Source organism: Podarcis vaucheri (genome assembly GCF_965113315.1).
Source record: "Podarcis vaucheri genome assembly, chromosome: 5".
Classification (NCBI taxonomy): Eukaryota; Metazoa; Chordata; class Lepidosauria; order Squamata; family Lacertidae; genus Podarcis; species Podarcis vaucheri.
This window is the reverse complement of record NC_138763.1, coordinates 104,437,303-104,464,822: the sequence shown is the minus strand read 5'-3', so window position 1 is coordinate 104,464,822 and position 27,520 is coordinate 104,437,303. Positions and strand designations below refer to the sequence as shown.

The 27,520-nt window shown below is 43.9% G+C and overlaps 2 protein-coding genes across 4 annotated transcripts in view; one reads left to right on the top strand and one right to left on the bottom strand.

Moving 5' to 3' along the window:
- DUSP16 (dual specificity phosphatase 16) overlaps nt 1–15,470 on the top strand; it is a 55,824-nt gene extending 40,354 nt beyond the window's left edge. Inside the window, exons 4-7 of the mRNA XM_082223129.1 lie at nt 4,694–4,857; nt 5,383–5,542; nt 9,497–9,620; nt 11,068–15,470. Coding sequence (XP_082079255.1) covers nt 4,694–4,857; nt 5,383–5,542; nt 9,497–9,620; nt 11,068–12,256 — 1,637 coding nt within the window. The 3' untranslated portion in view covers nt 12,257–15,470. The remainder of the gene's footprint in view (nt 1–4,693; nt 4,858–5,382; nt 5,543–9,496; nt 9,621–11,067) is intronic.
- A 745-nt stretch (nt 15,471–16,215) lies between these two features.
- Nucleotides 16,216–27,520, bottom strand: part of BORCS5 (BLOC-1 related complex subunit 5) — a 41,543-nt gene continuing 30,238 nt past the window's right edge. For 2 of the 3 annotated variants that reach the window (XM_082223352.1, XM_082223351.1), the window contains one exon: nt 16,216–19,624. In XM_082223352.1, coding sequence (XP_082079478.1) covers nt 19,394–19,624 — 231 coding nt within the window. In that variant the 3' untranslated portion in view covers nt 16,216–19,393. The remainder of the gene's footprint in view (nt 19,625–27,520) is intronic. The other variant, XM_082223353.1, reaches the window with a different exon arrangement.

Genomic DNA, 27,520 nt, shown 5'->3' with positions numbered 1-27,520 from the left:
CCGGCTGTATATTATGTGGAAATTATTTAAATTCCTCCAAGAGCAAAAGGCCCCCCCCCCCCCCGCACACACTCCAGGCCATGAAAGAGCTGGCAGGGCCCGGCGCTCTCCATCCTCCTATCCACAATTTTTGCCCACAATCATGTATAAAAATAATCCATACGAGCAGATGTATTTTAGAACAAAACACACCCCAAGTCCAAGGGAGCTCTTTTCCATAAGAATTCCTTTTTTTATAACTGCGCAATAATGATCTCCATTTTGGTTCCGTCTTCAGTCCAAGCTGCCATATCTGATCTTATTTTGCCAGCTCTGGTTCTAATTAGAGTCTGTTGAGGCCTGTGCACCATACATTCAATTAAATTTTTCACCTCTTGTGTTTCATTTAAGTAATTAAATTCTTTCTGGATGGGCTTCGCCAAATCGTGATGTAATATAACAAATAAGGAAAGATAGTGGTCACTTACCTTTTTAATCCACGTTTCAATATGAGTCTGTTTGATGTCCGAAATTCAGCATACAATGACTGTATAATTTGGCAGCTTTTTCCATCCCCCCCTCCATCTGGAACATGCATGTTTCTCCCCCAAATCTTATTATTTTATAAAACAGGTGTCTCCTGCATGTAGGAGAGGGTCTGAAGAGTGCCAGCCATGCTGTGCTCTTAGACCCAGAATCCCTGCAGCTTGCACCTCAATGCGAGCCGACAGATCACGGATGATCTGCAGGTCTGTGAGACAGTCCTCCCCCACCCTGGGCAGTCTGCCAGGGCTAATTACCCCCATATCAACCCTGAATTACTGGCACGGCTGGGGTCCGTTCATGTGGGAGGCAGCCATTTTCCACAGCATGAAGTCGGTAGTCCCTATCAGTTGGATTCTTGTATTGACATGGAGTTGCCTGAGATTGCCTTTAAGGTCCCTTCCAACTGTGATTCTACCTTAGAAATAATATCTTAACATTGCCATGGTTTCTATCTGACTGGAGAAGTAAAATTTGATTCATGTTACGTTTCAGTATTGTTTTTATTTACTGTATTTGCTAACGAGTATTGCTTATAGAGTCTCTGGTGTTTGGTGTAAGGAGTACCTACCTTAGTATAATTGTGTAGGTGTAAGACCCATTACTTGCTTCTGAGTAGAGTTTCATTAGAATGCCCTCCCTTAGTTCTATGTGTTTGCGTGCCACTTTTAGGCACCAGGGTAAACATGGTTTTATTTTAATCCAGTTTACTATGCTTTTATTGACTGCTGCTTGAAGAGTTGTTCATGCTTATAGGAACTGGGTGCTTTGTAACTTCATTTGTTCTGCTGTGGACTTTATTCTGTTATGATGTGCATGCTTTTATCATAAACATTGAAAGTTTATAAAGTGGCAAAATCCCATAAAAACAGCTAAAAATATGAACCCACCTGGTGCTTTTGGATAGAAAGAAACCTTCACCAAAAGTTTAGCTCAAGTCTCATAAGTTTGTCAGCATTGCTTCCACCACAATTTCTAATTGCGTAGGTGGAGCTTCGTGTGGTATTGTAACCATCAGGCCTAATAATGTTACGTTACTGTTACAGCTGATGGTAACTTTCACATAACAAGCTGTTAGTGTGATAAAGACAATTTGGTCTCTATGAAGTCAAATTAAAAGAAACTTAAATGCTAAGGGTGCCAAGAGTTTCAGTAAGGTTCCCCATTCCATCCAAAGTATATTAGGATGGAACCTACAGAAAACTGAGGTCCATTTTAATACATTTTTTATTAGAAAAATCAAGATATTCTAGCTGCACTATTACGGATTAGCATAAAACATATATGACTTTCTTAAAGTCGATTTAGTTCTACCCAAGAAAAAGAACAAATGCAGGGAAATATGAAACATCTGCAATGTGTTTAATTCTTAGTTCTCCTCTTTCTCCTTGCAGAAGAGTCTGCATGTGTGTCTGTGGCAGGTAATTGCCACTTCTTCAGTGCAGAGAATTCCCTAAGTAAAGTGATCATACCTTTGGAATTATAACAATAACAAACATGTATGCAGAGTTTGATCACAGAGAGGCTTTCAAACCACCATATTTTCATGCCCACTTGTTGCATCCTGATAATTAAGTATGATACTTGATCTTGGCAAGCTTCTGCAAATGGAAGTGGGAGAGAGCCTGCTTTTTGCAAGCAAAGATCCGGGAGGTATTTGGTTACTGGAAAACAAAAGCAATTTGGGTTTTCTCAACCACAAACAGCTTTTGGCGCCTTAAGTTGGTTTCATAGAAACTCCCCATCTGAGAATTGCAGCCACAAGTAATAAACTGAACAAGCCAGCACTGGAAAAGTTGCACGCTGCATTAATGTGGGGAAATATCCAGAAACCACCAACTAAATAAAACAGCTGGATTGTCTTTTAACTGACACCCTGACTTTCCATTGATGTATCCTCTCTGTTCTACAAGCTAACAAAGGGAACCAATGATATTCTCACTCTGTTAAATAATCCCAAATTTAGCCATACAATCGCATCTGTTAATTTGCAAAAGGGTGGAGTTCCAAGTAGACAGCATAGCATAATAACCTTATTAATTTGTTGGGGGGGGGGGTTCCAAGCTGGAAAACAATACATCTAAAACAAAATTGGCCTTTCACCCTGTCCTTTCCCTGCTGCAAGGACAGCCAACGTAGTACCCTCCAGATGTTGTTGGTCTACAGCTTCCATCTTCCTTGACCATTTGTCATGCTGGCTGTGGCTGGTGGGGAGTCCAGTAACATTTTGAGGGCACTACACTGGCAATGCTGATCCACTGTTTGATTCTGCATTGTCCTTTGCCTACACTGGAGTAAGCAGCTGGGGGAGCCAGTGCAAAATCTGGGCCCACCTGTGTGAGTTAACTATTTGGTCCTGCCAGTGCGGTGTGAAGAAGTGCAGCAACAGAGCTGACTAGCTGGCTGCACAGCTCCTATGGCTGCCCCCACTGGCGGAGGGGGAGGGGGAGGGGGGAGTGCACTGCCCCCGGCAGCGCGATCCCGGTGGGGTGCCATCACGGCTCCCCCCCCCGCTGGGCACCACACCCCCGCAGGCGGCGTGCCACGCCCCCAGGACAGACACCACGCCCCCGGGACGCACACCAGCCGCGCCCCTGCCTGCTCTCTGCCCTCCCCCCCCCCGGAGCATGAAGCTCCGCCACCGGCTGCCCCTTCCATCATAAATGACCTGCAGGATAAGAGCTCATCCAGGCTTCCTTCTGCACCATCTTTTTAGGCACGGGTCCAGGTTTTCCAGGTCTACGCCCTACCTAGCATTCTTCTTCTTTTTGTCCCACCTCCTTCCCCAGGAAAACTGATCTTAACTACTGAATCGGAACAAATGGTAATTGGGTTTCCCGTTTGCTCCAATTCAGCAGTACAACACAGGTTTTCACAGGGAAAGCGCCAGAGCAAAAAACAAAAAGGCTCAGACCAGACCCAGAAATCCCAGATCTGTGCCCAGAAAGGTACTTTAGGATGAGCCCTAACTCATTGCTGGCTGGGGACTTGTGGCAAAACTAAAACCCTCTAAGCAGTTTGCAGACTCTGTAGGTTTTTTTTTGGGGGGGGGCAAGCAGTATATACCATTTTGTTAAATATATATATAGAGAGAGTCACCTTTATAGAGAAGTACAGCCTTTTTGTTCAGTACTGGAATAATAAAATACAACTCAGCAAATCCATATACCTTGCTAGGGGAAATTTCCTAAGTAATCCTAAATAATTAAGGGCTGTAAGACTAATAAATTTGAGAAATGATCATATCTATCTATTGTATAATATTGCAATTTATATGAATGGTGAAACGTGCAGTAGAAATATCCTGTATCAGTTCATTCACTGTTTTGGAATGGTGTTTATGATTTTTTTTGTCTATGCAGTAGAAATAAAATATACAATAATAAAGAAACTTGTGTAATCCACACAAAAATAGTAACTTTTTATTGTCTTTAATTAGCTAAATCCATAAATGCCACTTCAAGATAGGCAGAAGGGGGAAAGGTTAATCAATGAGGCTGTGTCTTTGCAATCTTGCGTGCTCTCTCTCCCTCTCTGTTACAGAATTGCTTGTTTTCAATGTGTGCAGATGCAAGGAGGACATAATATGATTAGAAACGTTACATAAGAAGACAGTTGTGATATTCTTGATAGCTGTAGTTGGGTCTTCAGCTAACCATAGTTAGCCCAAACGATAAGGTTGTATCCAACTAAGTCATACTCAGAGTAGAAACATGAAAATGAATGAACCTAAGTTAGCCATGTCCATTAATATCAGTGAGTCTGCTCCGAGTAGGACTAGCACTGGCTACAACTTCTAGTTTGCAAACACTCTTCTAACCACGGTTCCAAACTGTATAGCAAAGTTTAGTTGGAGGGGGAAGCCAGGTACATCGACTGATATATCTCTTTTACTGCCCTTATTTTACATCCTTGACGATTGGTGCTGAATGTGTGTACTGATTCAATTGACAAGCATGTTGTATGAAATAGGTAAGTTCTGTAATGGCCCATTCACATATGCATGAATGATATTTCAGCCACCATGTGACTTAATGTACATGTTTGACTCACCTTGATGTCTTCTCTGGTGATTTAAATCTGGTGTTTTAAACAGAAAAAATAGGCTTCATTATGCATCACACTACCATCCTACACTTAAAACTGAAACTGGGGCTGTTGTTTCCTTCAGGTGGATTTGCTGAATTTTCCAGTTGTTTCCCTGGCCTTTGTGAAGGAAAATCCATTCTGGTGCCTTCTTGTATTTCTCAACCCTGCTTACCAGTCTCCAACACTGGGCCAACACGGATTCTTCCTCACCTTTACCTTGGGTGCCAGCGGGATGTCCTCAACAAGGTGGGTGCCCGGAAATAATATGGCACTGATAAGTGACTCAAAGGACAATCTCCCCCGGCGATGCATTTTCATGCGATGGTCACCAATCCGTTACCTTGACTTCTTTCGCTGTCAAGCTGAATTAATTTCCCTTAATCGGTGATTAAGGGAACCAACTCTGATTTTTAAAAATATGTTTTTAACAGCAAATTTTCACAATTCTGAAAAGTTTTCTCTGTAAGAAGAACTTGCATTTAACCTGTATGACAACACAATGCTACATAGCCAGACAAATATAGCTAAGTGATACCACTGATAAAATGAGAGATACACCAAGAGATGATAACATAGTGTGGTGAACATTTGCATGAAAAACAAATTGAAAAGGGATTTGTTTGTTTGTTTTACACTGCCAAAAATATTTGTGAAAACCAGGAATAGTTTTGGGTCCCCTCAAATATATTTTCAATTAACATTCTCTTTCTTATATTGATCTGTACGTGGTGACACTTGTAACAGCTGGCATTGGCTTCCTTTCTTTAATAGGAGCTGATGCAGCAGAATGACATTGGCTATGTACTGAACGCCAGTAATACTTGCCCCAAGCCTGACTTTATCCCGGAATCCCACTTCTTAAGAGTGCCTGTGAATGACAGCTTCTGTGAGAAAATCTTTCCGTGGTTGGACAAGTCTGTGGATTTTATAGGTAAAAAGATGGTGTCTCTTTTAAAAAAGAAAAAGAAAACCTATGCCAAATGATTTACTTCCACTAAATGTTTGTCAAGCAAAACATGTTTGCTTGACTCTGCGCTGCTTGCATGACTTCTTTCTTCTCACAGTACAGCTGACACGTCTGATGGGGTGGGATGCTTTCAGCATGAAGCCCAATAAGTTCGCTTTCAGGTGGGCCTGCAGAAGGATGGGCCCCAGAGGCACAGGAAGCTGCTACAGCACCAGTGGCTATGACTTCCTGTCCAATTGTCCACTTACCACTGAAAATTAAAATTTGTTCATATGCAGGTGTGAAGAAGCCAGTGGCAATATGAACCTGTATGTAGTATCATGTTGAGAGTCCTTGATGTAAATAAGTAGGGAGGATTGGTGGTAGCCATTGAAGTTGGACCCCAGGGTGAAATCTAGTTGGCCTAGAGCAGTTTACATGTTCCTTTTTATTTTTATTATTTTTTATATCATTCCCATTTTTCTATTTGCATGTCATAAATTACCGTCAAATATTCTTTCCATATAGACTTCCCAGCCTAGCCTTCCATGGCATTTGTAATAGATCTAGTATCGCTGTATATCTGTCAGGGACTAGGCAGAGCAGGAATGGTGAGACCGCCTCTCCAGCCTGACCCTTCCAGAGAAGAAGACAGTTCAAAATTACAACAGGGGTTTAAGGGAGGTCACAGCTCAGAGGAAGATTAGGGGGAAAGTTGGGAAATAATGGGAGAGGAGGAGGAAGCAGAGGCGGAGCAGCAGCTGGCTGACATGTTATCACTAGAAAGCATTCCAGACCCTCCATCTCCCAGAACCTGGCGACCCATAAAAGTAGGAGAGCAAACGGCACAGAAGGGATGACGAATGAGGACGTGGGAGAGAATGGGAGTGGAGATTTACTCGGGATGCCGTCATTCCAAGAGGCTGCATTCACAAGCCCCTCTCTGGAAATATTGAATAAAAGCAGATGGTAAAGACTTTTCCTTGTCTTATCTATTCCTGGCAACCTGCCCTGGGGTTGGTTCCTCTGCTGCCTGACAATATCCATATATTAATCCACCCTACTTTTTCTTCCCAGTCCTTCTTTGTATTTAACTGTTGTTCAGAGAATTACCCCTACTTGTAGTTTTGTTTTAGTATCAATTTTGTTTAAGTGCTCCCCAAAAGTTTCCCATTTGCCATTTATTTGTTTTCCATCCTGATTCCTTATTTTGGCTGTCATGCTCACAAGTTTGGCATCTTCTGTCAATTAATACAGCCATTGTTCTTTTGTTGGTATTTCTTCTTCCTTCCAACTTTTAGCATAGAGTATGCTGGCCACTGCTGTGACATAGTCTTTGGGGGAGCTCATCACCAATTATCGCTAATACAAAGGCTTCTGTTTTCTTTGGAAATGTATTTTTTAATTTTTAAAAATTGAGCTCATTGTAGACCATCTCTCAATATTTTTGGGAATATTTACACTGCCCATATGTATGAAAGATCCTTCAATCTCTTCACATTTCCAGCACAGTTTGTTTTTTAAAAATTTCTATATCACTTTCTATTTAGAGAATTTCAAGGTGCTTCACAGTAAAACTTTAAAACAGCACTGAAATAACAGTATTGAAATAACAGTACTGTGTCACAACATCCACAGTGGGCAACGGCAATGATCAGAGTGTTTTGGGTATAGGTTGAAAACCTACTAGCTGGAGCTCACTTCCTATCGATAGGAAGACACAAGGTAGGCCAAAGTTCATCTTGTGGATGCTTCAGGGTCCACATACTGTAGCTCAACCAGGGGAGACTCATACAAGGGTTGTATTGTATGGGCAGGTCCATATGCAAGAAGGCATTCTCTCAAGTGACCTGGTCCCAGGTTGTTTAGGGATTGATAAATCAGTAATAAAACCTTAAACTTTGCTCAGAAGCTATGCAAGAAGTAAAGAAAATAGGAGAAAGGGGAAGTGAGTTGCTTTCCTCTTTCCTTAGGCTATGTGTGAACATGCAATGTGGGAGTGGACACCTCTTACCTCACTTACAGGAGAGAGGCACAACTCCTCCTGTTGCACAATATCCTGGAAATGCAGAAAAGGGGCATGTCCTCTGACTCACTCCCTGTTTTGATCCTTCCTCATATCTTGCAAAGCTACCAAGCATCCACTTTGTATGAATTAATATCACCTACAGAGCCTTAAGTGGTGAGTGATTATCAAGAGCCATCATGGCACCATGATAGGCCTCTTGGGATGCATGGGTGTTGATTCTGACCCGCTGCCTCAAAATATTTATCTGTATTTGGAGTCTGCTCCATCTTCCCATCTTGCTTGGCTAATCAGTGAGCCATGTGAGATGAGGCAATGGGCCAGAATCAGCTGGGAGGGCACAAATTGCATACTTCTCAAAAAGGAATCGGGAAATGGCATTTTTCTAGAGACTACGCGGGTGGCGCTGTGGAACGTGTCCAGAGGAGGGCAACCAAAATGGTCAAAGGCCTGGAAACGATGCCTTATGAGGAACGGCTAAGGGAGCTGGGCATGTTTAGCCTGGAGAAGAGGAGGTAAAGGGGTGATATGATAGCCATGTTCAAATATATAAAAGGATGTCACATAGAGGAGGGAGAAAGGTTGTTTTCTGCTGCTCCAGAGAAGCGGACACGGAGCAATGGATCCAAACTACAAGAAAGAAGATTCCACCTAAACATTAGGAAGAACTTCCTGGCAGTAAGAGCTGTTTGACAGTGGAATTTGCTGCCAAGGAGTGTGGTGGAGTCTCCTACTTTGGAGGTCTTTAAGCAGAGGCTTGACAGCCATATGTCAGGAGTGCTCTGATGGTGTTTCCTGCTTGGCAGGGGGTTGGACTCGATAGCCCTTGTGGTCTCTTCCAACTCTATGATTCTATGATTCTAAACCACAGAGCCTAGGACTTGCCGATCAGAAGGTAGGCGGTTTTAATCCCCGCAATGGGGTGAGCTCCTGTTGTTCGGTCCCTGTTCCTGCCAACCTAGGAGTTTGAAAGCACGTCAAAGTGCAAGTAGATAAATAGGTACCACTCTGGTGGGAAGGTAAACGGCGTTTCCGTGCGCTGCTCTGGTTTGCCAGAAGCAGCTTAGTCATGCTGGCCACATGACCCGGAAGCTGTATGCCGGCTCCCTCGGCCAATAAAGCGAGATGAGCGCCGCAACCCCAGAGTCGGCCACGACTGGACCTAATGGTCCTTTTTATGCACTTACTGGAGACTGTGTATTGCCTGAAGAATGTACAAAATGCAGCTGATATATACACATCTCCCAAGGCCTGTTGGTGATTATGTATATTGACTGGAAAATGTGCACAATTTCCTCTTCATGGAAGGATTATGTGCATATTCTTAATGAGTATTGGTGCATGTGAACAATGGCTGGTGGTTATGGACATTAACTGTTCCGCCTTCATTTCCCCTCAGCGTACTTCTTAATTTTTTTCAGGTAACAATCACATTTTTTTGGACCATCTGTGCTAGTTGCCCCTCCATGTTAGCAACCTGAGTCTGGGGGCTGAGAGGGTGGAGACAAGTCAGCCTTGCAGGCATTTAGGCAGGATTATATGTATGTTAATGGATGGTGAAGAGAGGCAGCCGCTTGGCGCAAGACCTTCGTCCAGTTTATCTCCATAGCTTGATTTACTTAAACAGTTCCAAGGATTATTACCAGTATTCAATGCATTCTTAGGTTTTGTCATAGTTGATGGTGCTTAGCATTTCAGGATAAAACTGCACATGGTTATGGCTATTGTGAAGCCACCATGTGAGCAGGGAGATATGCTTTTTAAAAAAAACCTAGTTGAAAATGGCTGTATGCTGCAATTTAATGATTTTTATTTTTGCCTGCGGATCCCTGGGAGATTAAACAGATTTTTCTCATTTTCAGCATCTTTTAGCGCACTAATGAGAGGTTTCTGCTTTCTTTCGTTTCCCACAGAAAAGGCAAAAGCCTCAAACGATCGTGTCCTAGTCCACTGTTTAGCTGGGATATCTCGCTCTGCCACCATCGCTATTGCATATATAATGAAAAGAATGGATATGTCATTAGATGAGGCCTACAGGTAAGGAAGAAGGGTCCTTTTCTTGAGGAAACCAACACAAAGGGCTGACTTCAAATATTCTCATGGCCTCAGCTGCTTTCAATGGTTTCAGTGTGATTGGGGCTTGCATGACCAGAAGCCGTTAAATATCCCTGATTTTGTGTTTTTCCTGGGCATTGTGTGAAACTTACCGGTAATTGGTAGCTCCTGGACTCAGCTGCTTTTTGAAAGTGAAGTCCAGGACTGTGTGTTGATGCTTGGCCCACAATGGGCCCTGTATGGCTTCAGTAATGTTTATTTGATTGGGCTTCCTATGTAAATGGAACAGTAAGTGTGCAGTAAGTACTCTACAGCAATTCTGCCAGAGTGTGGGAGATATCTCCCGTCTTGCCATTTAGACCCCGTTTACCTTATTCTATATAACTGTACTGCAAGCCCACCTTTCTTTTCAATGGACTATGCTGTGCACACAACACTGTTTGTGCACCTACAAGACGAAGGTGACTGAAGTATCACCACACATACCTGTATACATACCTGTTCAAATGATCAACATTTTTTAAAAAAACAACACCATCCTGAGGAAAATGTAGAGGAGACTGCTTCTGTAGCAGCTCTCCTCTTCAAGAATGAATTATTGCTATAGTGGTGAATAGGTACCTCTGTGGCGGGAAGGTAAACGGCGTTTCCGTGCGCTCTGACACTCATCACGGTCCTCCATGGGCCAGTAGCGGTTTAGTCATGCTGGCCACATGACCCAGAAAACTGTCTGTGGACAAACACCGGCTCCCTCCTTCCCGGCCTCAAAGCAAGATGAGCGCCACAACCCCATAATAGTTGCCTTTGACTGGACTGACCCATCCAGGGGACCTTTACCTTTACCTTTTTACATGAGGTTCTACTGGTTAAGGGGTTGGGGTTTTGCAATAGTTTCTGGTCCTTCCCAAAGACGAGTTGATTGTCCTGAGCAGGAAAACTTTCTGCATAAATTGTGCTTAGCACTGCTACTACTGTTACAATGAAGCTTCAGAGTGTTCCACTAACAGAAAAGACAGCTTCCTGGTCCAGTGAGTTTGCAATCTAAATTACAAATATGAGGGAGAAGGGGATGGGGGAAATGGGTTAGTTTGTGCAAATGCAATTATGTGCCTAGGAGAAGATGAAGACTATGGGGTTAAACCAACACTTTCAAGAGTAGATTGGAGGAAGAACTTTAAGGAAGGAGGATGCTCCAGCTATAGGGGCTGTCAGGGAAGAGGGCAGGGTTGCTTGAGGGAATAGGAGAATTTTTGGATAGCAGGAGGTGAATTTGCTTAATGTGTGCACCTTACCTTGGTATAGCCTAGTGTGCAACACATGAGCTCTGGTCAGCCTCAGCTCACGGCTTGCATGCAGAATTCAGTTGCGGTGTCATAGGCTAATGGATTGGCTGAACTCTTTTTTTTTTAAAACACACATTTCTGTTTAGATTCGTAAAAGAGAAGAGGCCAACAATTTCTCCCAACTTCAACTTCCTTGGCCAGCTTCTAGACTTTGAGAAGAAAATCAAGAACCAAAGTGGCCAATCTGGATCCCTTAGCAAACTGAAGATTATGCATTTGGAAAAAAGCAGTGATCATGGACTGAGACTGGAGAGCGGGCAGAGCAGCAGCAGCAGCGGGAGCAGCCTTCCCTCTTTCCCTCTCTGTGCTACATCTACCTCGGAGACTGTGGAGCAAAAGCCAGTGGAATCTGGAAACCACCCAGGTTCCCCTTTGCTGTCATCAGAGGACAGCCCATTGGTACAAGGCATAATTGGACTAAACATCTCCTCGGACAAAGTTGAAGACAGTAACAGGCTAAAGCGGTCGTTTTCCTTGGATATAAAATCTGTGTCGTGTGTGGCAACCAGCACCTGTGTTGCTGCTTCAGGAGAGGGCTACCCCTCCTTGGAGGACACACTGGAATATTACAAGCATTCAGCCACCTTGGAAGGGGGAGCCAAACTATGCCAGTTCTCCCCTGTACAGGAGGTCTCAGAACAGACTCCTGAAAGCAGCCCCGATAAAGAGGAAGCAAAGCTTCCAGAGAAGTCCCAGAATACCTGGCTGCTGGACAGCCACAGCAAATGGCAGCACTTGGGGAGAACCGCTAGCACCACCCAGAGGTCACTCTTGTACCCACTGCATCGAAGTGGCAGCATGGAAGACAACTATAAAACTAACTTCCTCTTTGGCCTTTCCACCAGCCAGCAGCATTTGGCCAAGTCTGCCGCTGGGCTGGGCCTGAAGGGCTGGCACTCAGACATCTTAGCCCCACAGGCTTCCGCGACACCTTTGGCCAACAGCTGGTATTTTGCCACGGACACCTCTCGCTTTTACTCTGCATCGGCTATATATGGGAGCAGCACAGCCTACTCTGCCTATAGCTGCAGCCAGCTGCCCACGGGGTGTGAGCAAGCCTATGCCGTTCGCAGGAGGGAGAAGCATGGAGACAGGGGGGACTCGCGGCGCAGCTGGCATGAGGAGAGCTCCTTTGAGAAGCAGTTCAAGAGAAGGAGCTGCCAGATGGAATTTGGGGAAAGTATCATGTCCGAGAACAGGTCCCGAGAGGAACTTGGGAAAGTGGGCAGCCAATCTAGCTTCTCAGGCAGCATGGAGATTATTGAAGTATCTTGAAGCTCTATTTACATTTCTCCCTTTCTTCTGTATCAAACAATTCCCTGTAAATCTGAAATTTGAAAAGAATGCAAATTGTGTGGCTTCAATGTGAAGGAAGTGAATAGGTTTGTGTGCGTTTTTATGTGTGCGCAAGTGAAAAACTAAATGACAAGTCTAATACATGCAATGGGCAATTGCTATTTCCCTGCTCCCCTCCCTTAAGGCAGAAGGTGTAGATACTCCTAAAGTTTTTATTTCCCTTAACAGCTGGGGCAGTGAGATGCAAAAAAATGGTCCAACTTTACCGTGTTTTAAAAAATATTCCTTTGTAAACTAAGCAAATCTTATGGTTCATTTGAAATAGTATTTAAACTGAACCTCACACGTGGTATTATCCACCCATTTCTTCAGCAATGCAGCTTAGACTTGGAAGGCCTTGGCTTGTTTCAAGAGAGGAAAATGAATGCAGCACTCACACTGCTCAATGCTAGTGCAGTTTGACTGAAAACTAGCATGTATTTTGTCTGGATAGTTTGAATACCCAGTTAGATTGCTCAATCATATTCTTAAAATAAGAGACTTCAGCAGGTGTTTCCAGCTCCCTGTCTGTCAGTAAGTAATGCTATTTGAAAAATAGATGGCTTTTAATTGACAAGTGATGCTCTTTCAAAGGACAGGTGGATTTCAAGTTCTCTACCCCATACAAATATTCTTTGGCTGGCATCAAGGATGGCATTAAATGTTTATGGTGCCCAGCATGCCTGCATCTGATTTCCAGCTTGTGCACTATTGGAGAAGCTGGTGTGTATTGAAAAATTAAGGCATCAGGTCAGAATCTAATATCTGATGTAGCCACCATTTTTGGAACAGAGAGTCTCCAATTAAACACCCCCTCAAAAAAATTGCCACTATATAGCCAAGGGAGGGAGAGCAGGTATCTGACTTCTGTCATACAACCCAGAAACATCCCCATTCTCTAGAAAGGTGGTGATGGTGGTGGTGAAGATGAAGAAGTCAGCTGAGTATGCTTCAGTTTCTAACTTCATCAAAACTATTATCCAAGTAGCAGGTGTTTAGGTTTAAGCACTGAACTGGTCAGCAGAGAAATACAATTGCAGACAGGTGTGTTAAGATTTTAGGACAGATTTTAAATGTTGCCAAATAACGACTTATCCCTAACTGCATAAAATATTTGCCTGTGGCAGGAACAACTGATGGCAAAACTGAGCTTTTTGTAGGGGGAGCCAAAAGAGGCAAAAGGGTGGAGCTTTGTTTTTGTTTTGTTCAAAACTAAATTCAACTAGGTGGTGCCCTTCAGCTTTCCAAGAAAGTTTGGTAGCACTGTTTTCAGTGCAGGCTGCTGCTCTTATAGAGAAGGGCTTTCTACTTCGGAGAAGAGATTGTGCTCTTCATTCTCCCCTCTACAAATGTTTATTTTCAACTCTAGGTCCAAGGGGTTGAAACTCTACCTAACTCTGTGTCATGTACTTTAGTTTTATATGAGAATGTATGATTACACTGGCATTTGGTTCATTCAAAATTGAAGGGAGAGTACAAAAAGCATTAATGCTCAGTGGTTATGAGATACAAAAAGACACTAGTTGTGAGGGGAACATGGACACTTCATTTCACCAATCATTGTTTCCATGCATAGTGCAGCCTTTTAGGAATGCCATTCACTGCTGATGCTGCCACAAATGTATTTTGCCAAATAACACCTAGGGATTTTTTTGGTACCCCTTGCTGAAAACGAAGTACAAACTGTCTGTGCTGAAGAAGCAAGGATCAAAGGGCCTGTGATGCATTGCTGTCCTTGTAAAAAAGAGGATATTGGAGAAACTGGTGGAATCAAAATCAAACTGATCAGAGCTTTCACAACTAGATTGAGTTGCTAGTAAGTGTGTAGTATCAACCCCAGTTGCACATCAGACTTCAAGTGTAATCTTATTTCAACTTTATTAGGACACAATCATATACATTACTAGGAGGGTTTAGTTTGTGCTTCCACATGGATGGATCTAACACTGGCTCAAAGAATTACATGGATTATATCAGAAGAAACCATATACATACTACTTCTAAGTGGAGGCTGGTGGTTGAAAACTAACCCAGGGCATCCCCAGTTCAAATCTTACCTCCACCATGAAGAAGTAGTAGTAGTAGTAGTAGTAGTAGCAGTAGTAGTAGTAGTAGTAGTAGTAGTTCGGATTTGATATCCCGCTTTATCACTACCCGAAGGAGTCTCAAAGTGGCTCACAATCTCCTTTTCCCTTCCTCCCCCACAACAAACACTCTGTGAGGTGAGTGGGGCTGAGAGACTTCACAGAAGTGTGACTGGCCCAAGGTCACCCAGCAGCTGCATGTGGAGGAGCGGGGAAGCGAACCCGGTTCACCAGATTACGAGTCCACCGCTCTTAACCACTGCACCACACTGGCTCTCCTGAGGCTGACAAAGCTTCAATCTTACCCTGAGCACCTCAGCTGCAATATGGGGATGCTAACTGGCTACCTTGCTAGGATGTCAGAGTTACTGTGACCATGTATAAGAAGTGTTAATATTAAGTCTTAATTGGTCCTATACTATCTGTCTATTCCATGTGATTCCCTAATCTAAACAAAAGAGCAAATCAAAAATATGGTCAAGATCAAATTTTAAAGGCAAAATGGCTTCTGAATTGCAACCCCTCCCCTCAGCCATTGGTGTCAGTGGGCACTCCGAGGCCATGCAGGTAGCCTTCCCTTTAACATTACTCTGGGGAGATCAGTAGTATTAGCACACATCACTATTGAGTCCAGTATCAGTCTGTACTTAGTCCAATTTTATAATATACAAATACTTAAAATATTTCTTTTAAGCACAGGTCAGCAACTGGCAGACACAAAGCCAAATCCAGCCAACTAAGAAACACCATCTTACTCCCAATTGTCAAGTCAGGGGGAGGTGAAGTGTGGGGAACAACTGGAGTAATAGCAACAGGACTTCAGGGGACTCTGTTTTGGGGAAATGGTGGGAGGAAGGGGGTTTTTCCATCTGCTGATAGAACAGCTGGGCTGTTTCTTAAAAAACAAACACCAGAAACACAACCCAGAAGAAAGCTGGCATGTCACATGTCCTTTAATTAATAATAAAACCAAACAGTAATAAATATTCCCAGCTGAAATAACATTGTGTTAGAGTAGCATCTACATAACACAATATAATGCAAGACCCATCAAATTTGTACATGTTGCATTGCAATAAAAGGAAACTACACAGTGCACCTGACACAAAGCTGTCAGAAACTGCTTCACCACCACTGATTCCCCCTTCTCGATTTCCACTGATTCCCCTTCTCGATGAACACATTAGACGTCCAAATGTGTACCTTCAGCAAGCACTTAAAAACCCTGAAGAACGCTGCACGTCTGCCTGGGCAGATTCCCTGAAGTTTCTGGGGCATGTTCTAGAGCACAGTTTTCAGAAGTGTTAGACAGAACTGTGAGGGCAGAAATTACAGCATAGGATCACGTTTCACAGACCCCTGGAGGGACAACTTCCCCAAAAGGAAATTCCACTTTGAAAACCACTGATCTAGGAAAAGTAGGCAAGCAATGTGTTTTCACTGCAGAGCATTTTAACATCTGGGTACCTTAGCAAGCCAAGCCTCAGTAAGGATCACCTACAGGTTTTCCTCAAGACAAGAATTAAATTATTACAGTAGATAACAGTTGTGCTCAAAAGCGCAAATGCAGATTGAGATGCACTTCTACCTGCACTCCAACTGGATAGAAATATGCTTAACATTTAAGAGTGATGAGGTTGCATCATAGCCAAATACACACTGCAAAGCAGATATGCTTTCCGGGTTCCCAGTCCAGTCTGGAAATCTGCATATGGCATCTCTCTTGCTAGCTCACGAGGGGCAGATCGGCTGCTTGGACCGAAATACCCTCCTGCCTTGATGGTTCGCTAACTATGTAACTCTTTGCACTGTTACATTTTCTACTGCTATTACACATAATTAAATAGAACACTGTGCCAAATTTGGCTCCCAGCAGACCCAATACAATTCAATGTATTTCAGGAATTCAATGCATTTGCCTACCAAGTTCCACCATGGTGGACGGCTTTGTGAATACATGCTTGGAGCAGAATGAGTAATGAAGACATTTATTTTTCCCCTCCATACTTTAAGGCTTCAATACTGTACCCACTTACCTGAAAAGTAAGAGCCACTGAGCTAAATGAGGCTTACTTTTGAGTAGACATGACTTGCAGTGAAAATAGCTCAAAGGTTTTCCTGACTAGAACTGTAGTCAATAAAGCAAGCAGAACTGGTCCCCCAAAATGAGAAGCAAAGTGGTGTGATAACATTTTCCTAGAGCACAGCTTTTAGAATCATGCGTCCAAAGAACATGTTATCAGCCTTCAGTGTATGCATTTTGACTACCAATGCTGGAATCTGACAACACTGAGCATATTGTTCCAAATATGGCTTTAGCGTTTCAAAGGCCAGCTGGTCTGCTAAATGCTATTTCCTAGCTAGAGTTGTGTTGTACAACAAAAAGTGTAATACAGAAATAACACCAACTTGCATCCATTTTTAAGAGACCAGGCCATATTTTGAAAGTAAAGCAATCAGAATATGACATTAGAATCTTCTAGAACTACAGCTGAACCCTTTCCCCACTTTTGGTTGCATCTGGGGGTTTTTGCAGCACCTTGGCAGCCATCCATGTAAGATTGCTTATTATTCATTTACCATACTAATTTTCAACCAAAATAGTTATTTAGAATTAATAAGCAATTGTGCCAACAAAATAATGCAGAAGACAAAAATATAAAACAATGGTACAGCTGTCAAACTCCAAAACTATCAGGTAAAATCAAAGAAAAAAGGCACAATAGAATACTTCCCTCTAAAAGAAGGGAGGGCAGGAGTGTGCCAACCAGGATTCAAGGGGGCATGGACTACATAACTCAAGGGTTATTTTTGAAAAGGACCTGATGAATAGCTTCTTTGGAAAAAGCATTCCTTAAAATAAGATGTTGCATGCTTGGGCACTGTGTGGAACTTCTGTTAGCTGAAGAGGCACTCTGTCGCTGACCTCGAACCACAGATTGCTCATGTGTATTTGGGTAAAAGCTCTCCATAATCATTTCTGATAGTTAAGCATAGCCCTTTTTAGACATTTTCCTCTCACTTCCTTAATCATGATTTAGTGGTTGCTTCTCCTTTCCAAAGGAAGAGTGCACACTTCTGAGAACAAGTGGTTACATATACATATACCACTGGAAACATATACAGTAGTAAGAGCTGTAGGAGACAGACTTTGCCAATCCCTTTTTCAGCCTTGGAGCAATACAGCAGATTTCCCTTTTCCCCACCAGGAGTCCCTTCTCCAGTGGCTACCCCCACGTAGACCCTACTACCACAGAGAGGAGTATCAAGTGTCTTCTTCTTCCTTTTCACTCTTGGATTCATCTCTCAAGCTAAGTAATAACAGATAAAAGCAACTTTCCATTCCTTCCTTCAAAGACTTGGGGATAAGAGGGAATTCGAGTGTGCCAGAACAAAACTGAATAATATGACAATATTAGGATTCCTCAGACCCAGCCAGCAAAGGAATCACATAGGGAAAACAAAGTGGCAATCAATCCAGTTGGTCAAGCAGCTACATACACAGACTGAAGACTTCCACACTAGTGTACTACATAGGCTTGGATCAAAATCAAGTGCTTCACATAAATAAAAGTGTTTGAAATGCAGAAGGCAACTCTGAAATAGCCTCCAAACCCTTTTTAATTCTAGGCACAGCACAGCTTCAAAGCCGCACCAGAATTACAGAGCAGGAGACATCAGTCCAAACTAACATGGCCTTGCCCCTGAACTGAGACCATAAAGCAGCCATCTTTGGAGAGATTCAACTGCAAACAGCAAGGTGGCATTTTTATGGCATACCTCTGAGGTGCCTTTGGCATATGAGCCAACCTTTCCCAACGTAGCAGGCATTACAGTTTCCTTTGGATATGGACATAACCTTGCCTCGTCATGCTTTATCCATCGTGTTAAGAATCATCTGGCAAAGCAAATTAATAGGATAGGGCAAGAGGCACTCCTTTCATTCAGGTGTTGGAAACACCATCCTAAACCATCACCCAGTCTCTAGCTCTGCTGCCTGCAAAGCTGTGATAGTCACATAGCTCAAGCAGTTGCACATTTAATAGCCCTATAAAATAAGAAGCCAATTTAAAGAAAAACCCTAAAGGAGGGAGATCCTGCCCACCACCACAGGTCAACAACAGGTGGTCAAGATGACTCACCTATCAATCACCAGATTGACTTATGACTTCATATGATTGGCAGGCAGGTTGTCTCACCCCTCTGTCAAAGTCCCTTCCACAGTGCTTCTCAAGTGCCTGACAGCTTCCTGGTTATTGGGCGCTTGGGAACCACAGCGCAAGGGGGTTTGCAAAGCACTTAGCACAGGATGGCAATGCTGTTTTCTGCAGAGACTGGCTGTGTGAACAAGTTGCAAAGCTGAATCTAGCCATGTCTCTACCTGCCCCACACATGATGTGCAGGTGGACATGGTTTAGGGGAAATGGCCTCATGGCCCAAACTGGGACCCTGCTCTAGAACAATGACCATCAAACTTCCTCTTCTCTGTGTTTTTCACACTCATGTGTATGCTGGAATTGCTAGGAGTGAGTTGTAGAATTCAGGTGTGTTCGAGAGGAAGGCTGGCAATGATGGTGAAGCTCTTGTCGGCAGTTTGTTTGCCAACACCAATCTTACAAGAAACAGTTGAAAAACTACATTAGAGCATGCCCCAGAATCCTCTGCAGCTGGAAGGATTCCTCAGTAAGCACACTAATGTGCACAACAGTAGAGGAAGGATGTGAAGGTTTAAGAAATCTGAACCTTGTTAAAGCGATGTTTTGGTGGGTGGGGGCAGTGGTGGCCAGCAGCTGGGGAGAAGGAGGGAAGAAATGGCATTTCATTCCAAGTTGATGTGTGTATTTAACATTCCCTGCAAGCCAAAGACAGTCTTTCTACCTAACACAGAACTGATACCTCTGCTCTACTCACTCTGGCTTGTGAAGCGTGTTCCAAGTAAGTTCCTTATCAAGTAGGGTCCAGGAAAAAGATGACTGAAGGCTGTATCAGACAACTACAGCTTGAGCTCCCTCTCAGGGCTCATGGTAAACGGTTCCAGCCTCTCGCTCTCGGGCAGCATGGCATTCAGTCTCTCCATCAGGGGAATGGTCAGGTCCACGCCCATCTGGATGCGACGCAAGATGGCAGACATCTCATTGACCTTCTGGATCTGCTCAGCGTATTTGGCATATCTTTTCTGGCGCTCCTGCATTAAGCTGTAGAGGGTTTCTACCGAAAGATCCATCTGTTTACAAAAACAACAGGACGGTTGTGTTCAATTAGTCACCTCTTGGAGGAACGAGATGTTCTTTCCATGGACTGTGGGTGTAGAGCCAAATGTGGCCCCTGAGACTTTTCCTCTGCCCTCCATCTCTCCCAGCCCCCAACAGTACGGGGGTTGGCTGAACCAGGCCAGGCACAGCAGTAAGGAATCTCCAGTCAGCAGCCCTAATGAGTCCTGCCAGGTCCCATTTGGCCCACGAAGCTGTTTGGGGCCAAAAAGGGGTTGCGGGCCCTGCTGATCAGTGGTCCCTACAAAGCCCTAAGCACCACACTTTGCAAGCACCAACAATCAGCTGATAACACACACACTAGGAAATGTCTTCAAAATTAACCAGGAAATAAATCCTTTCTCCAGACAATTGAGAAAGGACTTTCTGGTTCACTCTGAAGCCATTTCCCACCCGCACTTTCCCTGGTAAAGTGATTTTGTAACCGGCCCGTCTCAACCACAGCCCGCTCCTCACAATACGGATATACTAGAGGTGTGGGCAGGTGGGTGTGCATGAGGAGAGGAGTGCAGAAAGTTCCTGATTTTTGCATGACTGGAATGTAGCCAACTGTACAGAGGCTGCCATTATTCTGCTCGCTGGGTCCCAAGCGAGAGATAACCAGAGCATGCACCACTCTGGCGAGACAGTCTGCGGGCAGGTAGGGTCTCAGCCTGCGTACCAGATGGAGCTGATAAACAGCTGCCGTGGACACAGAATGGACCTGCACCTCCATGGACAGCTGCGAGTCCAGAATGACTCTCAGGCTGCGCACCTGGTCCTTCAGGGTCACAGTTACCCCATTCAGGACCAGGGAGTCCCTCATACCTGCCCGCTTCCTGTCTTGTCAGGATTCAACCTCAATCTGTTAGCCACCATTCATCCTCCAACCGCCTCCAGGCACTCACGCAAGCCTCTGGCCCTGCACACCACTGACCTGCGAGCCCCCGACGGAAGCCCCTGGGGAATGTTGTCCTTGTGCTGAGAAAGCTTTTCCGCCTCTTCCACAGCGACCACCAAGATTACTGACAAGTCATTAACCATTTTTAAAAACCTCTCTGTCCTTTTGTTTGTTTGCACCTCTCACACTGCTCCTTCCTTGTCTTCCAGATTTTATGCCTCTCCCCCTGTATTACTGCCCCTTTGTAAACTCCTTGGGGCAGGGAGCTGAGCTTTCTGAGCTCTTGATGGAACTGTGCCATAACAATAAGAGGCAGAAATAAACTTCTGGCTAGTCCTAGCTAGTGCTATTTTTCTACCACAGGAGTTGCTGGAACTCACCCTGAACACCTCCCTTGTTCTCTTAGAATGCAAATAGCGCCCACCTGAGAGGTGCTGGGACTGAAAAAAGCCTTGGTCCTACCAAACATTACAAGATTCCCCCCCCCCCAAAAAAAAGAACACTTCTCTTAAACTAGGAAGATATACAAAGACACAATGTAGTAAGGATTAGTCATACACCAAACTTTCAGAAGTTGGTCTTGTAAAACAATCACCACCTCCGGAAAAACCATTTCTTGTTTTAACTTCTGTGAGGTAATGCATTTTCTAACCACTGATTTGGGGTGGATCAGCAAAAGTGTTCTAACAAATTTGGACTGCATTATCTCCCAATAATAGGTTTGAAATTTCCAAGTAGACACATGTAACCTTGCTTCGTGCACTGGTTTGTGCTTCTTAAATGTTTGGGAACACCCGCCAAAAATAAAAAATAAAATTGGAGGCACACTTACACTAGAAAATGATTACTTTTTAGAGTTAGTCAACTTCTGAAGAGTCCCTCCCTCAATCTGTCTTGAGCATAACTCTAGATTAAGAGATGGCAAGTTCAGAAGTACAACTCACACAACTGGCCTCCTCCTCTGAGGGTAGCTAATTCTGCTGTGCCTTGACTCTAGGAATGACTGAACGTCGGAATGTAACTGGAACCACCCAACTATAGTGGATACTTATCTGAATAAAGCAAGACCAGAGCAGATACTCATGCCAAGTGGGCAGCCTCTTCTGTGAACAGGTGCTGTGAGGAGATGATTAGCTGCTTGTGCTTAAAATTGTGCCCCCTCAGAGTTTGTGCGGCTCCACAAACCTCTGTGTGTGACAGAGCTCCTCAGACATGTCTGCTCTAGTCACTAGTAGAGTCTGACAGTGGCTGTCTGCGGAAGCGTTTCCAGCAAAGAAGCTCCTTAATGGAAACGCGTCTCCTGGACTCACGGCGAAGTATGGGTCTCCCTACGGTTACTTCTGACACCTCCCCGCTGTTTTCGCTGGACGTGTCTCTCACCCCTTTCTCTCCCCTGCTGGTTCCTGCCTTGGTTGCTGCGTCTCGCTCAGCATTACTGAGATCCTCCTCCAGAGACCCCTCGCTCCCCCTGCTGGTCCCTGCTTTGGCCGTTGACTCTCTCCCAGCCTCTGGGAGCCCTACCACCTCCCTTTCCTCTGATGTCAGTTCCCTGACAGGTGCTATGGAATCACAGGTCCCTGTCATCATATTTCTTGCAGCACAGAGATTGGGAATCACTGGCACAAGCCAGGTACTGTACTGGTGGCTAACAATATCACCAATTTCTCCCTGTGCTTTTGATTAGACAATAATACTGTATTTTAACCAGCTTGTGCTGGTTAACATTGTTATCAGCTTTATCACAGCCATGACATGCCAACTGATGGCAATGTTAGATTTGCACTATTCAGGCAATAAAGTTCAGTTCCTCTCCTTGGTGAACTGCCCATCCTGCTTCGCAATCCCACCAGTGGTGTTTTGGGAATATGATCTCGTACTCTTTCTAACCTTGGGGCCCACCACCTTCAGACTGGCTTACAACACCACAATACCTCCCATACGCATGCAATTTGCACTGGTGGTTTTGTATGACAGCTCTTTTCAGAGCAGCTCCTTGGTGAACTTCCAACTACAGTCCTGCACTTTTTAAATTTATTTGAACACCCCATACCTGGAGAGATCACAACATTGACAGAGTAAACCTATAGTTAATGTACCTGCACACATTAAACACATGTATGGAAGGTTATGCATGTTCATTGATTTTTATTTGCTTTCTGAATTAACTCTACCAAATTCTTTTGTCTGTTTTTACATGGTTAATGTATGGTACTATCAACATAAATGGCACCAGAGGTTTTTTCCCTCGGGGAACGCAGGGGTACGCATACCCCTTAACATTTTGTGAATCTAAGTTTGGCCTCATTGAGGGGCAGTATTTCAACATGAGTAGGAAAATGAGAGTACCCCTAAACATTTTTTTAGGAAAAAAGCACTGCATGGCGCCTCATGAAAACTGTACATTTATGATTTATTGACTTTTACCATCTCTGTTAAAAAGTGAAGTAATTAAGAGAAAGAGAGAGAGAGAGAGAGAGAGAGAGAGAGAGAGAAAGAAAGAAAGAAAGAAAGAAAGAAAGAAAACCCAGAGTTTCCGCTGTTAGTCAGTCATAACAAATTCATGGCAGGCCAAGTTCCTGCTTCCATTATTTAAAACTGTGTCATTCAGTGAACAATCTCAAGCATAAGAGTCTCATTCAAAGTTGGCAGAAATATTCCAAACTCTCTGAAATCATCCCTTGCTGAAATTAGTGAGTGACCATAATGAGAGTTCAGCCAGGCAATCTCAGTCTCTCTCCATGTTATGCTGAGCAGGACACTCAGGCCTTAAAAGTGTTTCTCAGAATTTTGAAAAGGCCCCTTGCATGAAGATGATCATCCAAATGTCATAGACCAAATGGAGCAAACAGCAAGCAGACCTAGTGGTGGGAGGAAAAAATCCTTAAATAAGAGGGGAATGATTAATGGACTTCAATGTCTGTACACTAATGCGCAAAGCATGGGAAATAAACAAGATGAGCTTGAGCTCTTGGTACAGCAAACTAAATATGACATAATAGGCATCACTGAAACCTGGTAGGATAAGTCCCACGATTGGAATGTAATAATGGGGGGATACAATCTATTTCAGAGAAACAGACCAGACAAGAAAGGAGGAGGAGTGGCGTTATATGTCAGGGATGTGTATACCTGTGAAGAGATCCAAGATTTAGAACCTCAAAGCCAAAGTGAGAGCATTTGGGTCACAATTAAGGGAGAGAAGAATAACAGAGACCTCATTGTGGGAGTTTACTATAGATCCCCAAGCCAAACGGAGGACATAGATGATGCCTTCCTGGAACAGATGGCCAAGCATGCAAAAGGAAGGGAGATAGTAGTAATGGGGGACTTCAATTACCCGGATATTTGTTGGATGTCAAACTCAGCCAAGAGCATAAGGTCAAACAGATTCCTCACTGGCCTTGCAGACAACTTCATTGTCCAGAAAGTGGGAGAAGCAACAAGAGGAACAGCCATTTTAGATCTGGTCCTAACCAATGTTGATGACCTGGTTAGTGGGGTAGAAGTGGAAGGATCATTAGGCGCGAGTGATCATGCTCTTCTGAAGTTTACTATACAGCGGAAAGGAGCAGCCAAGCATACTAGGACTCAATTTCTTGACTTTAAGAAAGCCGACTTCATAAAACTTAGGGAAGTGCTGGGTGAGATCCCATGGACAGTAATACTAGAAGGAAAGGGAGTTCATGATGGCTGGGAGTTTGTCAAGAGGGAGATAGTAAAAGCACAACCAATACCAATGAGACGAAAACATGGAAGGTGCCTAAAGAAGCCAGGGTGGCTATCTAAAGAACTTTTAACTGAGTTAAGATTAAAAAAGGATGTGTACAAAAAATGGAAAAGGGGGGAAACCACCAAAGAGGAATTCAAACAAATAGCCAGCACGTGTAGACACAAAGTCAGAAAAGCTAAAGCACAGAATGAACTCAGGCTTGCTAGAGAGGTTAAAAGTAACAAAAAAGACTTTTATGGGTATGTTCGTAGCAAAAGGAAGAACAAATAAACAGTGGGGTCACTCAGAGGAGAAGACGGTGAAATGCAAACAGGGGACACAGAAAGGGCTGAACTCCTCAATGCCTTCTTTGCCTCAGTCTTCTCCGATAAAGAAAACAATGCCCGACCTGAAGAATTTGGAGCAAATGATTCAGCAAAGGAAACACAGCCCAGAATAACTAAGGAGATAGTACAAGAATATTTGGCTAGTTTAGATGTATTCAAGTCTCCAGGGCCAGATGAACTGCATCTAAGAGTATTAAAAGAACTGGCAGATGTGATCTCAGAACCACTGGCAGTCATCTTTGAGAATTCCTGGAGAACAGGCGAAGTCCCGACAGACTGGAGGAGGGCAAATGTTGTCCCTATTTTCAAAAAGGGGAAAAGAGAGGACCCAAATAATTACTGCCCAGTCAGTCTGACATCAATACCAGGGAAGATTCTGGAGCAGATCATTAAGCAAACAGTCTGTGAGCACCTAGAAAGGAATGCTGTGATCACCAATAGTCAGCATGGATTTCTGAAAAATAAGTCATGTCAGACTAACCTGATCTCCTTTTTTGACAGAATTACAAGCCTGGTAGATGAAGGGAACGCAGTGGATGTAGCCTACCTTGATTTCAGCAAGGCATTTGACAAGGTGCCCCATGATACTCTTGTAAAGAAGCTGGTAAAATGCGGTCTTGACTATGCTACCACTCAGTGGATTTGTAACTGGCTGACTGACCGAACCCAAAGGGTGCTCATCAATGGTTCCTCTTCATCCTGGAGAAGAGTGACTAGTGGGGTGCCACAGGGTTCTGTCTTGGGCCCGGTCTTATTCAACATCTTTATCAACGACTTGGATGATGGACTCAAGGGCATCCTGATCAAATTTGCAGATGACACCAAACTGGGAGGGGTGGCTAACACCCCAGAGGACAGGATCACACTTCAAAACGACCTTGACAGATTAGAGAACTGGGCAAAAACAAACAAGATGAATTTTAACAGGGAGAAATGTAAAGTATTGCACTTGGGCAAAAAAAATGAGAGGCACAAATACAAGATGGGTGACACCTGGCTTGAGAGCAGTACATGTGAAAAGGATCTAGGAGTCTTGGTTGACCACAAACTTGACATGAGCCAACAGTGTGACGCGGCAGCTAAAAAAGCCAATGCAATTCTGGGCTGCATCAATAGGAGTATACCATCTAGATCAAGGGAAGTAATAGTGCCACTGTATTCTGCTCTGGTCAGACCTCAACCTGGAGTACTGTGTCCAGTTCTGGGCACCACAGTTCAAGAAGGACACTGACAAACTGGAACGTGTCCAGAGGAGGGCAACCAAAATGGTCAAAGGCCTGGAAACGATGCCTTATGAGGAACGGCTAAGGGAGCTGGGCATGTTTAGCCTGGAGAAGAGGAGGTTAAAGGGTGATAGGTTGTTTTCTGCTGCTCCAGAGAAGCGGACACGGAGCAATGGATCCAAACTACAAGAAAGAAGATTCCACCTAAACATTAGGATGAACTTCCTGACAGTAAGAGCTGTTTGACAGTGGAATTTGCTGCCAAGGAGTGTGGTGGAGTCTCCTTCTTTGGAGGTCTTTAAGCAGAGGCTTGACAAGCATATGTCAGGAGTGCTCTGATGGTGTTTCCTGCTTGGCAGGGGGTTGGACTCGATGGCCCTTGTGGTCTCTTCCAACTCTATGATTCCATGATTCTATGCAAGTCAACCAAAGTATGCTAGACACTGATACGGGATTGCAATTCCTTCACCCCTTTTAATAGCTCCCTAGATAGAACCTGACACACAATTACAGAAATTCTAAGAGTTGCCTTCCATTAAACATAAACCTGTTGAGTAGAGGTTGCTTCACACTTTCAAGTCAAGGGCAAGTGAGAGTCGGCTGTGTCCATTTGATGGGCCAAAGATGCTGGACAAAGAAACTGGCCTTAGAAATGGACTACTCAAGGAAGCAGCACATTTCTACAAGATGGCACAAGGAACTTGCCATTCCCCAGCTCCTGGAAAGAAAAGGGCAGCATGCTATGCAAGCGATGCACTGCTCACATGAGTAAACCACTTGAACAAGCACGGTTTTTGTGGGTGAGTCAATCCCAACACATTGCTGCAACCCCCGCACAAAGAGAGTGTGAATTTTCTTGTGGGGTTATGTGCATATTCCCCTGCTCCTCTGCAGTAGTACAGAAAGTGTGGGGTAAATGTGAATTTTCCTATAGGGGTTGGGATTGTGTGTGTGTGTGTGTACACCTTTTTGGCAAGACTTTTAAACTGGTGATTTAAAAGGCTTCTGCTCATCCCCAAATTAATAATGCAAGTTCTCAAATTCAAGATTATCATTTGGTCATGTAGACAAAGCCTGGGGTTTTTTTCACGCAGGAGCTGAAACCATCACTTTCCCCTGCTCTTTCTTGTGGCTTCCTTTCTTTTCACACATGGAACAAAATTAAAAAGAGCATGCTGGGCATGGAAACAATTTAAGCTTTGTGCATAAGTTTCCATTAAAAATAGGTACACTGGACTTTAAAAACTTTTGTGTACTGGGGTTAGGCATGTAAACTGCAAAATGGAAAACAGGCCACCAGCAGGTCAACTGTTGCCTGGGATGGAAGCAAGTGGAAGCCATCATTTTAAACTGATTGTCCCACCTAATGAGACAGGGCTGCAGAATGGGAGCCAGCTAGAATGCTACCAAAACCATGTACCGTATGCCTCATTAAACAGAGCAACAACACAAGGGCTCTTGGTTTTTGAAAGGCTGACTCCAAATAAGTGCCTTGGGATGGCTTGGCAATGCTCTGGTGTATAAAATGGACTGAGGTTACAACATCCAAAGGTGGCAACTAATAAGCAGGAAACTGACTGCTCTTTGAATGCTGCGGCCCACTTTCTGGTGGGGTTCAGCTGCACAGAGCACCCTGAAACAGGACTTTAGGGTCTCCACTGTCTCCCTGCTGCTTTCCAGTATGAGGTCAA